A 14,366-nucleotide genomic window follows, 5' to 3' on the forward strand; every position below is an offset into this window, starting at 1 on the left:
TATGTGCTTTAAAGATCATACAGCTAGTTTCTCCTTTCACCCTTTCGACCTATAGCTCACCATCCAGACACCCACACTCGTATACAGACTCGAAGACAACTATAAACAAACATTTGCAATGCAATAGGTCCGGCATTTGTGAGAGTTTGAGCTATTGGCATTGTAAATGACATTGCCTTTTATTTATGTGTTTCAAAAACTTGCAAGCGGTGCAAAAACACGCAATTTGTACTTACAGTCCTTGCTTCCCAGAAGCAAGGTTGGCAGTAAATGAGGCGCAGTTACTGCCAGCCTTGCTTCCGGTAAGCAATGACTATAAGTACAAAGTGTGTGTTAATGTACCGCTTGCAGGTATTCAAAACATAAAAGACATTGTCATTTACAATGCCAATAGCTCCAACTCTCGCAAATACGAGACCTATTGCATTGCAAATGCTTGTCTATGGTATAATTCTCTGGTGTGTGTTGTAGCCTCACTGTCCAGGACTCTAACCCATAGCTGCTAAGGTTTCAGAATGCCTATGTGTGACAGTTCCTCGGTTTCAGTGACCTTATGAGTGACATTCAATGGCCAAATGCGTGACATTTGCAGTGACACTTGTGTTTTCGGTGGGCTGCAGGATGTATTGGGTATCTGGTCGACTGTATACCCTTCAGCTCACCCTCTCTCATCTTGGAATCATTTTCATCCTTTGTTAGGTTTAATGCCTCCCATGGACTTTGGTAGGGTCACTGTTCTTGAAAACTTTCCCCAGTTGCCAAAACGTTTTCTCTACACTGACTTTATCCTCATAGCTTACAAGTTTTGAATTTACATATGTGTGACATTTCTATGTTTTTGGTGTACCGAAGTATGACATTTCAGTTCCACATATATTTCATTGCCAGAAAACAAAGGACCTATGCTCATATCATTAGACACATTTTAGAAATTAGCCTTTTTTGTCATGTAATTTCAAGAAACTGGCTTAACATCCCATAATGTAACCGACTCTCTGTGGGGAAAAAAAATCAAATCTGGCGGAAGATGCATGTTAGACAAGTCAAGTGGATAGTGAACAGATGTGGCATGAGTTTGCCACTCTCTCAGACCTTATCCTCTGTTGCCTTGCCCGCCCCTCCCCCAACATAAAAGGAAATGCTAATTTCTCTATTTAGAATGTCACTGAAAAGTGAGCGACTTGTAAATATCAATTTGTCAGCGAGGCCACTGTAATATGGTACTTTAAGACTATTGGACAGAACAGAGAGTGCAAGTTGATATTGGCAGATTGCATTAAGTCATTCTCTGGGCACTCGTGTGCGAGATTTAATTGTCAATAAAATATTGTAGCCACTTTGGAAAAAAATCTATTTATTTTCTTGACTCCCACTGAAAGGTGGAGCAGCCCCATTCCGACTGTTATCTACGACAGTCAAGCATAGGTCGAAGTATAAACCGATAAAATTGAACAGCATCTCTCCAAATCTTGCTCAAGTCGTTACCATTATGAGAAAATCCCCTGAAACAGGCACTCCTATTTTAAGAATAAGGAGCACATATAGGCATGGACATGTGTGTGTTACTGAACAGTCCAGCTCTTCCGGAAACCAGCTTTAAAACATGGTCAGTCATTGTTTAAACTTGCCCTTTTTGTGTCCTCTGCTATGTATTGGCTGCTCTGTCTCCCCATATGCCAAACCCCCATCAAACCTGCATCACGTATTGCTGTATTGTAGACTGGTGCGTAGCGCTAAATAACTGTAGCGTCTCCAAAAATGCGCTTTGTTTGAAGCGCTTGCGACCTGCAGCCCCGCAGACAGGCGCTACCATCCCAGTGTACCCAAACAGTGTGCCCCGACTGTCACGTGAAGGAGGGGGAAGTGGGGGCACAGTCTGCCCCCGCTAAAGCACATGTCTCCTGATTTTATCACTTGTCTCGTGATGTTTGCATCCGTCGTGCCATTGCTCCTGATTTTATCATTTTCGCCTCATGCTTTTCGCTGGTGGGTGATGTTTTCCATATAAAGAAACGAAAACCCACTGGGGGTAGTTTTCCATTGCTGGTGCACAGAACATGTCTGTCCACTTTGGGCGGAAGTCGCCAGTAGATAACAGATTGTGCTGGTGTTTGTTGTCAGCAAGGGTGCCAGACATTGAGTCACGGCTGCGCCGCGCGAACATGTTGTGTGGTCCCAGGGAGATCGCTTTCTAGTCCGGGCCCTTTTTATTGCATATTACATTACATTTTTCCATTGTGATTAATTTACTCCTAAAAATACATCCCCTCATTGATTCCCTTTGAGACATTGTCACATGATTGCAAATAATTGGATACTTTAATTTTTTACTAGAAACGGGGAATGGAATCATGTCCGCAACTAGTAGCAAACTTCTTGCTCCAAATATTAAAGCGGAACTGGGAAATTGTTCGACTGAAAGAGTTGCGTAATGAACAAGCGCGGTCCCGAAAGTGAAAGAGGACCACGCTGCAGCCGATCTCTTATCTTTATGGGGCCATGTTTTAGAAACACATGGCCCCATAAAGATAAGAAAGTGCTTTGCGACAGACGCAAAGCAGGCAAGCCAGTCCGGGTGGGCCGGCACAGAAAGCTAAAGGGAGGCAACCCAACCATCTAATTTCCAATGGCTGGCCACCGTTTAACATAAACGGTGACGCCAGCCAATGGAAATGAGGGTCGGGGCTTAAAGCCCTCTTCTGAAAATCCTTTCCTATAAATTCTCTCGCGGAGGCGGAGCAGGGCTCTGCCCTGCAACGCACGCGAGACCTAAAAAATGAATACCAAGTTGTAACCTTCTGAAAAAGCAGCATAAAATAATCAGAGTGAACTTCTCCGTAAAATGAGTGAGATGTAACATCTTGCGATGCACAACTAAATTTGCCATTTCATTTTTTATAGCACTGCTGTACCCATATGGCGTTAGTTGATGCAGTTCACATTTACAATAAAATATCGCAAAGCACATTGCTGTGCTGGGATTCACTAATGAATTGTTTCATTAACCAATTTGAATTGATATGATTAAAGAAATAAATAGGGAGGAATTAATTAAAAGAAAAGAAAGCAGAATATTCAAGTTTTCAACCGCTTCCTAAAGGAGAGGATGTGTGGTTGTGCCCCAAGTAGGGTGAAAGGGAGTTCTGTGGGCTGGTTGCAGCATCACACAAGGATTGTTGCAGCACCAGAGACATTCTAACATTCACGGTTTCCCATTAGAGAGTGTCCTTGCTAAGTGTTCTCCTCAGTCCCTGGAAAGAGGGCTCAGGGATATTGTCGAGGAAGACAGAGAACCCAAATTCAGAGCTTTGTAAGTCAATCAGCAGATGTTACATTGATTCTGACCTGGGCTGGGATCCAGTGTAGTTCTTTTAACATAAATGATACGTGGTTAAAATTTCAAGTTGGCTATAGCATTAAAAGGGTCTTGAAGGGTCCCAGCAATGACTGGGAAACACTGGAAAAATTACATTAGCAAAGTCTAATGGAGAATTGACCAGCACTTGGACAGTAGGTTTTTAATTCAGTGGGTGTCAGGCGGCCCTTAATGTTTTTAAGTGGATGTAGGAAATGGTTTAGCAATGAACTAACTCATGGCAATGATTAAACGTTGTTGACGGCGATGCTAAAAATGTAATAGAGAAGAGAGTTGGGTGAAACTGATCAGATCTGAGTTAGTTCAGAAGTGCTCTATCAATTAAACCCATTCTAAAAGTTTAAGGCGCCTGTGATGATGAACAGTGGAAAAGGCCTCAAAGATCGGGAAGTGGGTGTACAGTGGTGACCGCCCTCCATTATCGGGCATATGTCAATAAGTTCCTTTGAAGGTGGCTATCTCTGCGTGATTCGTAATCTTCAAGAAGTCGATTGCTTTGACATGGTTGTTATTAACTTGCAATGGCATTATCTACCCAAAGTAAGTTAATAACACGTTTAAAATGTGTTTGGGTCCAAGGTTGACCTTTTGAAAATGAGGTTGATTTGGCCCATTTGTATGGTGCTGGGAAAGATATTTGAGCAATAAAGATCATAGAATATATGGACATACATAGGTATGATACATATGTTTATTAGAAATATATGTGCATTTTGCTACTGACGGTACACTTGTGGTTAGAGTATATGCCAAATCGTAGACTTGTAATTGGTGAACCTCCTAATATTTATTGAACTACTCTGTCTTTCTTCTTAGTGTATGAAACAGATGAACAGCTGGCTGCGTTGCAGCTTCTAATTTACCTTCTACCTCCTTGTAACTGCGACACTCTACACCGGCTCTTACTGTTCCTGTCCACAGTTGCTAGCCATGCAGAGGACACCATAGACAAGGATGGCCAGGAGGTAGGTTGATCATTTACATTTTTTATTTTGGTCTTCCAGTGGGTGAAAACGTTTTTGACCAAAATGTATGCACCATCAAGGTGTTATGGTCACAGTTAAATGGTGGTTTTCATCAACTATGAGAGCCAGTTAGTGATGTGAAACCTCCGTTAAGATAATGGGTACGCCATCCTGATTTTCTATAGCGATTGTCAATACATTCATATAATAAATGTGAGCCTGCAATCTCTGAATTAAGGCAAGTCTCTAATTTTCTTATTGCAGTGGAGGTGTGACGTCTTTAGTCATCTGTAGTAAGAAAATTACCTAGCTGCAACTGCAATAACTTTACAATTGAGGTATGACGTCATGATAACTGCAGCTAGGGTCCGCAGCCAAGGTGAAAGGCAGGCCACAGACCATCATTGCAGCTGAATTTTAAACAATGAAAACAAGAATTGATTCTTCATATTCCTGCCCTGTTTTTCTTACAGCAACACTTGGCAGCAAAAAGGAGATTTGCATAGCAGCATGTCTTTTTTTTCTTTTTCACACTGTGAGTTATTAAAGGGAAGCTGGAATCCCCCTGCAAGTCTTTACACATTCTAATCTACAACATTTTTTAAATCTGACTTACATTAAATTGATACAAATATCTTTTTGCAACGAATTCCTAAATGGTTTTTGTTTGTTTAGTTTCACACCACAGACTCTGACTTTATTCTTCGTGTCTGCCACCATACTATCTTTCAAGACGGCAAGAATGTAGCATTTTTGGGAAAAGTGTGACCATGTATTATAAGAAATAAAATGCACAGTCCTGTACATTGAAAGGATATTAAAAGTCGCCTTGACTTTGTAAAGGCACTCAGCTTTTTGCCTCGTTACTCTACACGGTCATTGAACTCCTCTGTGACTTAAAATATCCTTATAATGTGCTTTGGAGGTATTTTATCTATTACTTAAAATTAATCTATGCCTGTGATAGACAACTCAACTTGTTTTCTTTACAAAGCATTGATAAGTTAATATCTGCAACATGCAATGTAGCTGGGGTTCTGTTCATGCCAAGGATTTTTTTTCATTCTGTGCATTAGTTCAAAATAGAATGTTACTTATGGACAGTGCTTCATATGCACAATAGAACCTAGAAAAAAAAGAAAATAAATGGCTTTAGCTACAGCTCAGTAACACTGGCGGAACTCTTGAAGTGGAACAAAACATATTTGCTTTATATGTGCAATCCTTGCTCCTCAGCACGAGTGCTGCCAATAACAGGACTAACTTTGGTAAAGACATTAGATCTGTTTTTTATGTGCGTTTGCATTCAGTGTTAGCCCATTAGAGTAAGATACACGAGCGAGAGCCAGTAAAGAGGACAGAATGGGCTATAGTTGTAAAGTAATCCCTCATGCAGTTAAATGCAAACACCCAATTGAAGGTGGAAGGTTATATCCAAGCAACCAATCACATTAGGTGTAAGTCAATTGATTACTCCACTGGGCTGAGACAAGACGGGATAGTCTCAACCCTTGGCTGAAAGTGGCCAGCTGAAAAAAGCCAGTAGTTGAAACGAGGGACTCCAACGCCCTCTCTATGTATATTGCTATCAACGGGTTTGTTTGACCGCTGTGTTGTCAAAGCACAGAGCTAGAACTACATTTGACATTATATAGCTCGTTGACCTATACGGCCGCCTGTAGTGAGAAAGGTTGATTCCAAAGGAGTGGAATGCAAAGCTGCTAGCACATTAAGCAGAATTATTGATACAGAAAACCCTGGTGACAAAGATAGGCTAGAGTGTAACAGAATATTTAAAAAACGCAAAAACTACATTTGGAACTGAAAAGTAATGGGTACCCCTGTTGGACATACAGTGAGGTGGGAACAGAGATGGGAAGAGCCAATAATTGAGATAAGCAAGTTAATGGACTGCAAATGACTTGCCATGTAAATGTGAAGTTTCCCTGCAAAGTTTAGCTGAAGGTGGGCTCATCACTGAGGTGGTAGATGGTTTGGCGGAAATGTTTGCTTTTATCTGGATCAGCCGACATTGACACCGAACGGACTGTGTCTCTGCTCCTGTTCGAGAAATACACACAGTACTGTGGTAATTCCGTAACATGGGATTACCGCGCCCTGGCTTTTAGGGTGTGATATTACCAATGCCAAAACCCCACATTTTTTTTTAAAGGATTTTGTTTGAAGAAATTAAAATTACTTGTCCCAGTACGTTCACATAATTCATTCTTTGAAATATTTTCAACACAAATAAATTGCGATGCGATATTATCCGTGTTCTCCATTGCTTGGAAGGCATCTTTTTGCTTCATTAAACACGTGGCAGTTGCTCTTCACGCCAAAATCCAAGTTTCACTTGTAAAGGCATGGAATTTAAATACTTGTGATGGTTATCAAGGGGCTGGCTTTGAGAAAAATCCCTGCTCATTGGGAACTGGCGCCTATCCCGCGCTCAGCCATCTTTCTGTGATGTCGTTTGTTTTTCTTCAGCAAAAACGTTCCGCACTCACTTTTTCGATGAGAGAAAGTGGAACTCGTTTTAACAAAAGCAACAGAAGGGAGGGAGGCTCACTTCTGGCCGCTCCCTCGGTGTTCCCGCTCAACTGTTTTTCTGGGAAGGCAGCACCGCCTGGCAGCAGTTAAAGTAAGCACGACTCGAGCCTGACCATGTCATCTCCAGGCCAGCGCTTCTGGCTCCGAAGAAAGGATTATAGTTTACTTTTGTGCTGCAAAAACGTAATTTTCAGAAAAAGGATTGATCAAAACCAGTGCTTAAAATTAAAATATAGAAGTTTAGGTGCTCATTATCTCAGAGTAACTCTGTGATGCTGAAAAGTGCTGGCACTCTCCTACAGCAAGCATTTGCAATGCAATCGGTCTCGCATTTGTTGAAAGTTAGAGCTGTTGGCGTTGAAAACGACAATGTTTTAAAGTTTTGTTTTCTGGTATGCAGTGGAGGGATTATATGTGCTTAACGCTATTGCCATTCATATGTCCTTGCGGTGCCGGAGAACCAGAAAATGGGAAATACGATTTGAGGGAGAGGAGACAGGACTAATATGCTGGCTGGAAAAAAAAATACACATTAAACTCTTCTAATTCACGATAGGAAGAGGCAACTTCACTTGTGCCTTGCATTCCATGAATACTCTATATAAAGTTTTCAAAAATAACTCTGTTGTACAGCCACACACTTTACCACTAAATACCCCGGGGTACAAAAAATTACTAACTTACCGGTTCCAAACTACATGGATTTTCATTCAGTTGGTACTCACGCTATGGCCATAAGCCAAGAGAGCCTGTGCAACTCTGGTGGACCTTAAGAAGTTTGACCCTTAAGTCTTAAACATTTTTTAAATCAAGAAACTTATTTTATTCTTTAAAGAAATTGTGATGTACCCATATGGTCATATCATCCCATCAGCAGCTGCAAAACCCATTGAAAAGCTTTGAAAGCCATCACCTGATATTAGTCAGTCTGTTACAATAAGCTTCCCAAAACCCTTTCATACTTTGCAGAACCTCATATTACAGGTGGCCCATTGACCGCCTGAACATTTGTTATGAAAGCAGTGACTTTTCGAATGACGGCCAAAAGGCTTGGAAAAGGTAAAGCTGCGAGTGGTTTACTGTGTCACTATTCAAGATATAAAAAGTAGATGGCATCTTGATTGTTACAGCATGCTATGTGCAATCTATTTTTTTTTTTTAACAACAGATTTTATTTGGTCATTTTGCGATACATGGGGTGACAGCCCCACAATGGCACGTTGAATCATTCGGACAATATGTGCATCAATAACCATTTCCAGTGCAATCTATTTTTGAACTTGTCTCTAGAAGTGTAGGTGCTAGGCAATTCTGATATCTCTCGTTTCTAATTGTGTTACAGTTCTAGCTAAGAAACTTTATAGTAAAGATGTATCTTTTTTAATATTTTATACCTTGAATCATGCACCACACTAACTCCCAAAGGTATGCCTTAACATCTCGACCACAGCTACCACTCCAGATTCAGGGAACCTAAACAAATTTTGGCTAATCAACTTAGTCCTGATATTGATTACCCATGGCCAGTACCTGCAAGTAATTATATATCTGACCAAAGGATTGGAGAAGCATGATACACTGAACGTACACAGTGCGCACCACAATAACTTCATTTGTCAAACACAACTAGTTGACATTAATATAGACTCACATTCATCAAAAACACAACAAAACCAACTCACAATAAATCTCAAGGTGGTTATCAAACAACGATCAGTGCACAAGTACACTTGAATAACTTCATACTCATTGAGCACAGGAAAAATTACTGTAAACTCGGTCAAATCCCAAGTGCAGCTAATCCTCTCCCAAATACAGTCACATACCACAAACTTGCAACAAAAACAATGCACTCCGCACAGTTTCAGTAGCAGACCCCCACCACAGACATACATGCATTAGACACTCTAGACACTCGTCCGTCAGTATGCACTAAATACTCACAATGCAGCACATTGAATGCACATCAAAAGAAATGTACCCATCAAAATTCCCAACATCCACATGAACTCAGCCAATGCACACTAAAATAGTGACACATTCCTCTAACTCACAAAAAAGTTAAAGTAACCACCCTTGCAAAAAAAAAATACACACCAAAATACCTACAGACTCATTTTATACCCAATTCAGTGAATCCATGAAAATCTATTTACACTCCTCATACTAACCAACATAGATAATTTATGGAATAGTAAACCCACAGGCTCATTGGAGAGATTGTATTGAAAAATAATCTCACACTTATCAAACACTCATCTTCCTCAACAACCACTGTGCAATCCAGAATTACCACATGCTCTTCAGTCTACCAACATTACCAAAGTACATGATAAATCCTTCATCGTACACCGACTACATAACCAACCAGCAAAGGGCATACTACCGATCTGCAAAGTGAAAACGTGAACTGGAATTGAGGCATCATACAATGAATTAAGAAAATCGGTAAAGGGGCTGACCCACCTTGAGACAGAAGTGAACAAACACAAAAACAGCTGCACATAGAGAGAGCCATTTCTCACATGCACAGAACTGCTCTGAAACCGGGAAGTACTACCGTCATGGAAAGAAAGGTTCCGTTTGGAACCTGGGAAGAATTGATTCTCACATAAAACACCTGTGCCATTCAATGAAAAAGCTGTCCTCCACTTGTAAAGGGACCTCTTTTTGAGGGGAGGAACTGCCCATAACCTCCCTGCAGATGGACTGAACGAGAGCGCACAGATTCAGAACTAACTCATGCAAGGGAATCCGCAGTGTGTCTCGGATATGAACAGAACAGCCCGGGCTATGGTAGAACTGCCCAGCTCGGTAAAGAAATACACACGACAAGAAGAGACCAATATCCAGTGAACTCTGAAAACCGCCTGTTTCACATACGGAAAGTTCTGCGTTGCACAGAAAGGGGCTTCTTGTAGATGGCATTAAGACTGCCCTGTTGTGTGGAAGAACTGCCCAGCACCGGGACAGAGATATAACTGAGCCACACAGAACAAAACCTGCACATGGCCGGGGCCAGCCTGCACAGACAAAACGATATATCAACAACCGCCTAACTGACAGCTCTTGGAAAGTACAGACGAGCACACCGACAGAACGGGTAGATCTGAAGACTGGAAACCAAAGTTAACCAATTCTGCGGAGTTCCTGAGGGGCTGGGGCAATGCAGTGGTGGCACATATAGCTCCAGTAGGGCAGGGCGATACATGTGCAGGCAGAAATGGGGTGCAATGTCAGGCACTGGTTGAAGCTGAGCAGATATCGTGTGCGATGCCTGGGTACATGGAGTGGGTTGGACTGTAGGCCACAGCCCCTCCATTTTGATCACATTGTTTTCTTTGTAGATTTTCATTTAGTTGCTCTGAACAATGGTCTGCGCCTACAGTTCCTCTTTCTCCAGGCCTTGCCTGGTGGCAGCCACTCTATTGAAAAGTAAAGCTATAGGAAAAACCCTTTTTTTCTATTTCTTTACTTTTGAAGCAATCCCGACACCTGCGCTTTAGATTAAGATGTTTAAAGCTAAAGTCCAGGTGCCGGGCTTTTAACAAAAGGAAACGAAGAGGGAAAAAATGGCACCCAAGCGCTTTTTTTATCCTATTTATTTACTTTTGATACAATATCAGCACCCGTGCTTTAGCATTAAACATCTTAAGCTAAAGCGCGGGTGCCGGGATTGCTTCAAAAGTAAAGAAATAGAACACAAAATTGCTTTTTTTCTATTTCTCGATTTCTTTACTTTTTGAAGCAATCCTCGGCACCTGCGCTTTAGCTGAAGATGTTAAAAACTAAAGCTTTGGTGCTGACAATGTATCAAAAGTTAATAAATAGAAAAAAATTACATGCGGCCATGTTCGGCGCCGCAAATAAACGAAAGGTGTGGCCGCCATTATATGAGTTGGGCTTACCCGCTATGAAAAAAAAGAAAGCCTTGCGGAGAAAGTGTCCTACCTGCAACAGCAGTCAGCCAGGAGAAAGAGGTTTAACTAAATAGTGCTCCAAGGTTGTAATTAAATCTTACTGAGTAACAACACATGTAATGGGGTGTCCTCATAGGCGGTTACAAGAAGAGGAAAGGCAGTACTAAGGAGGGACTACTAAGCCTATTGACCAATGAAAACCACAATTTACAAGGGACAGTGACAGGGCCCAATTAAAAAGATGGGTGGGGAAGTGGGCGGAGCTTCAAGTCCATACCTTGATACAGAATGTCTCGAAGAGACAGCGCAAGCGCTGCCTATTCGAGACCTAAAAAGTATTGGACCTCTGCTGAGAAGTGCAGGTAACAGGTACTTCCTCTTTAAAATTAAAGAAGTGCAGGTACTCAGAATCAGAATCAGAATCAGAAACAGCTTTATTCGATTTTTAAGATTCAAAACCATAAAAGCAGATATACATCAGATTTCATACATTAAAAACAGATTTTCAGAGTTAAAAGTAACAGCATGATAAAAATGAGCTAATTCATAGAGATCCTGAATCTAATAACAGTTTTTAAAAAAGTAGAGACCGAAAAGATAAGAAATTCATCATCTAACATTTGTAGTCTGACCAGAGCCGCTCTACATTGTCTCAGCCCTAGCTTTTTTAAAACTGGTCGTAAAATACTTTTTCTAGGTTCCGAGTAAAACTTACAAAAAAGAATACAGTGAAGGGAAGTTTGGACAGAAATATGGTCGCAGGGACATGCAGTAAGTTCCTTGAGCCAGCAATTCTTCTCGGGGAATGTAACCATTCTATGGAAAATGTCAGCCCTAAAACGAGATAACAGCATGCGGGTATAGCAGCTGGGGACTACTTTCAAGTATGGTTGTATGCCCTGGTGAGTGATAAGTAGCTGATTGGCCATGACAGAGCTCTTGTGTTTCTCTAACATCCAGCGTGCCTCTGAAAGGGAGTGCAGGCAGATTTGCTTGAATTTCCTTCTAGAGAAATTCGTCATACTTGCTGGAGAGTTAAAGAACTCCGGATGACCTAGCTCGATGAAAAATTTCCTAACATAATTAAGCCAGGGAATTTTCAATGCTCCATGTAAGCCTAGGCAGTCCTTTATTATTTCCCTATTTAGGGCTGTCTCAGTTCCAGACCAGACTTTGTGCCACAGCAAGATGGGCTCCAGTTTGATAAGATCTGCAATGTAGGGCACACCCAACTCTTGATGACAGGCATAAGAAGAAGTTGACCCTGGCACAGCCAGTAAATACCGCAGGAAAGTATTTTGACAGGTCTGGATTTGAGTGCTTGAGGTATTCACAATCCCCCAAATTCCTGCACCATATATTGCAGTTGATACACACTTAGCTCTATAAATATCGAGCAAGACTGGTACCGGGCGGCCTCCGACCTTGTTTGAAAAATGTTTGACCGCCCCAATTGTTCGTGAGAAAGCTAGCTTTCGGGAATCACCTGCCGCGATCCAAGTTCCCTTACTGTCAAAAGTGATACCTAAATACGAAAAAGTATTAACAGTCATGATTTTCGTGTTAGATAAAAATGAGTTACAACTAAGGCTATTCTTTTTTGTGCAACACATATTAAATGTTTTAGTTATGTTGATCTTTAGGCCTCTACTACCCATATATTCGGAGAAACTAGCGATCGATCTCTGGAGACCGATTTGGGTCCGGGCCATGATTACGGCATCATCTGCGTATAGGAGAATGGGGATAAAGGAGTTGCCAATTTTAGGGTAATCCTGTTTATCTGCCAGGAGGTGAGACGCGACCGAGTTAATATATAAGTTAAATAAAAAAGGTGCTAAAATACAGCCTTGTCTCACGCCCTTTTCTATAGAAAATTTGGATGTACAATCCCCCTTTTCCCCATAACGTACCCTTGCGCCCGCCTCCCGATATAGTTCTCTGATGAAAATGAGGAGGTTTGGATCCACTCCCATTTCCTGCATAGTTAGCCAGAGTTTATTATGATTGATACAGTCAAAGGCCGAACTCAAATCTACAAATGTAAGAAATAAGTTCTCTTGTTTTGCTTCGAAGTGCTAAGTTCAGGCCTTGCTCAATTGTACCTAGACCTTCCCTAAAGCCGTATTGAAATTGGGAGAGAGTGCCTGTGTCTTTCACCCATACTTGTAATTTGTCAAGTATGACTCTCCCCGCTATCTTCATAAGTGAATCAAGTAAAGAGATCGGTCTGTAACATTTAGGTGAGCTGCGATCTCCTTTCTTGAAAATAGGTACTACAATGGCTTCCTGCCAGGTCTTTGGGAACCCCGTTTTGGTAAAACTGTTAAGAACGTTGGTTAGCAGGGGGGCCCATAACTTACTGTTAGCCTTAAAGACATCTACGGGAACACCATCCGGCCCCGGGGCCTTGCCTGCTGGGCTCTTATTGATGGCTGTCATAACTTCCTCCATAGTAAAATCGATATTTATTGGATGGAATACTGTGTCCTTATTACCCGGATTAAAGTCCCCTTCTATCTCGACCTGAGAGTCATTAGTGTAAAGTTCACGGAAGAAGGACAGCCAGCCTTCTTCCGATATTGCTATTACAATAGAGTCTGTGGAATCTTTGGAAAAAAACGGAGCATTCACCGCTTTCCAAAATGCAGTATTATTTTTGGAAATACAGGTTTCACGGAGAGTACTCCAGGCTTCCTGTTTAATTTGCTTTTTCCTTTTTTTTACTGCCTGTTGGTACGCAGATCTGGCTGATCTAACTTCGGCCATTACCCTAGGCTCCCTTTTCAATTGTTCCATTAAGTGAGCGTGGGTCTTGCTACACTCTCTATCAAACCATCTCTTAATTTTTTTTGCCCCAGAATGCAGTGGTCTCGTGAGTAGCTTTTTAATTTCCTCCGAGATGGTAAGGAAGGCATTGTTGACTTTGGGAGGGTCAATGAGCTCTGCAAGACAGATATTAAATTCCTCTTCCTTTGAGCCAATTAGTTTGCCTAGGAAGGCCACTGGTTCCACTTTGTCCCATTTAAGGGTATAGCCATTCTTCTTCACGAGTTCAAGATTGAAGTCGTACAGGGTCTGGGTCTTAGTGGCCATGTTCTGTTTACCCAGCATTATACCAAGGGACATACTAAGCGGTAGGTGGTCGCTCATTGCTATCTCGCATGTTTCAAACGCGAGAATATGGTGAGAATAGCGTTTGGATATTAGCATGAAGTCAATTGTTGATTTACAACCCCGTCCAATAAATGTGGGGTTAAAAGAGACTGGTGGGGAGCATAGTTCGTTCACAAAGCCCAGGTCCAGGGAGAAAAGAATCTCATTAAGGTGTTTGCCCAGAGATGTATGTGAAAAGTGTGTCAGAGTGACATCATCCATCTCTCCCAGTCCACATAGGTTGTGGTCGCTCAATGGGCACAAGGAGCAATTAAAATCGCCCATCCAGATCACACAGCTGTCAGTGCGTTCTTTTTCATCTATATTTTTAAGGCTCTCAAGTAGTTCTTTGTAGGTCGAGGCCCATGCATCTTTCGGAATGTTATTATAGAGATT

At 41.6% G+C, this 14,366-nt stretch overlaps 1 protein-coding gene across 2 annotated transcripts in view; it reads left to right on the forward strand.

The window, feature by feature from the left end:
• The window catches only part of ARHGAP6 (Rho GTPase activating protein 6), a 1,083,331-nt gene that overhangs the window by 876,802 nt on the left and 192,163 nt on the right, over window positions 1-14,366 (forward strand). For both annotated transcript variants that reach the window (XM_085622292.1, XM_085622293.1), the window contains exon 8: window positions 4,193-4,341. In XM_085622292.1, the coding sequence (XP_085478418.1) occupies window positions 4,193-4,341 (149 nt within the window). The remainder of the gene's footprint in view (window positions 1-4,192; window positions 4,342-14,366) is intronic.

The sequence above is a fragment of the Triturus cristatus genome, chromosome 8, assembly GCF_964204655.1.
Source record: "Triturus cristatus chromosome 8, aTriCri1.1, whole genome shotgun sequence".
NCBI classification, from domain to species: domain Eukaryota; kingdom Metazoa; phylum Chordata; class Amphibia; order Caudata; family Salamandridae; genus Triturus; species Triturus cristatus.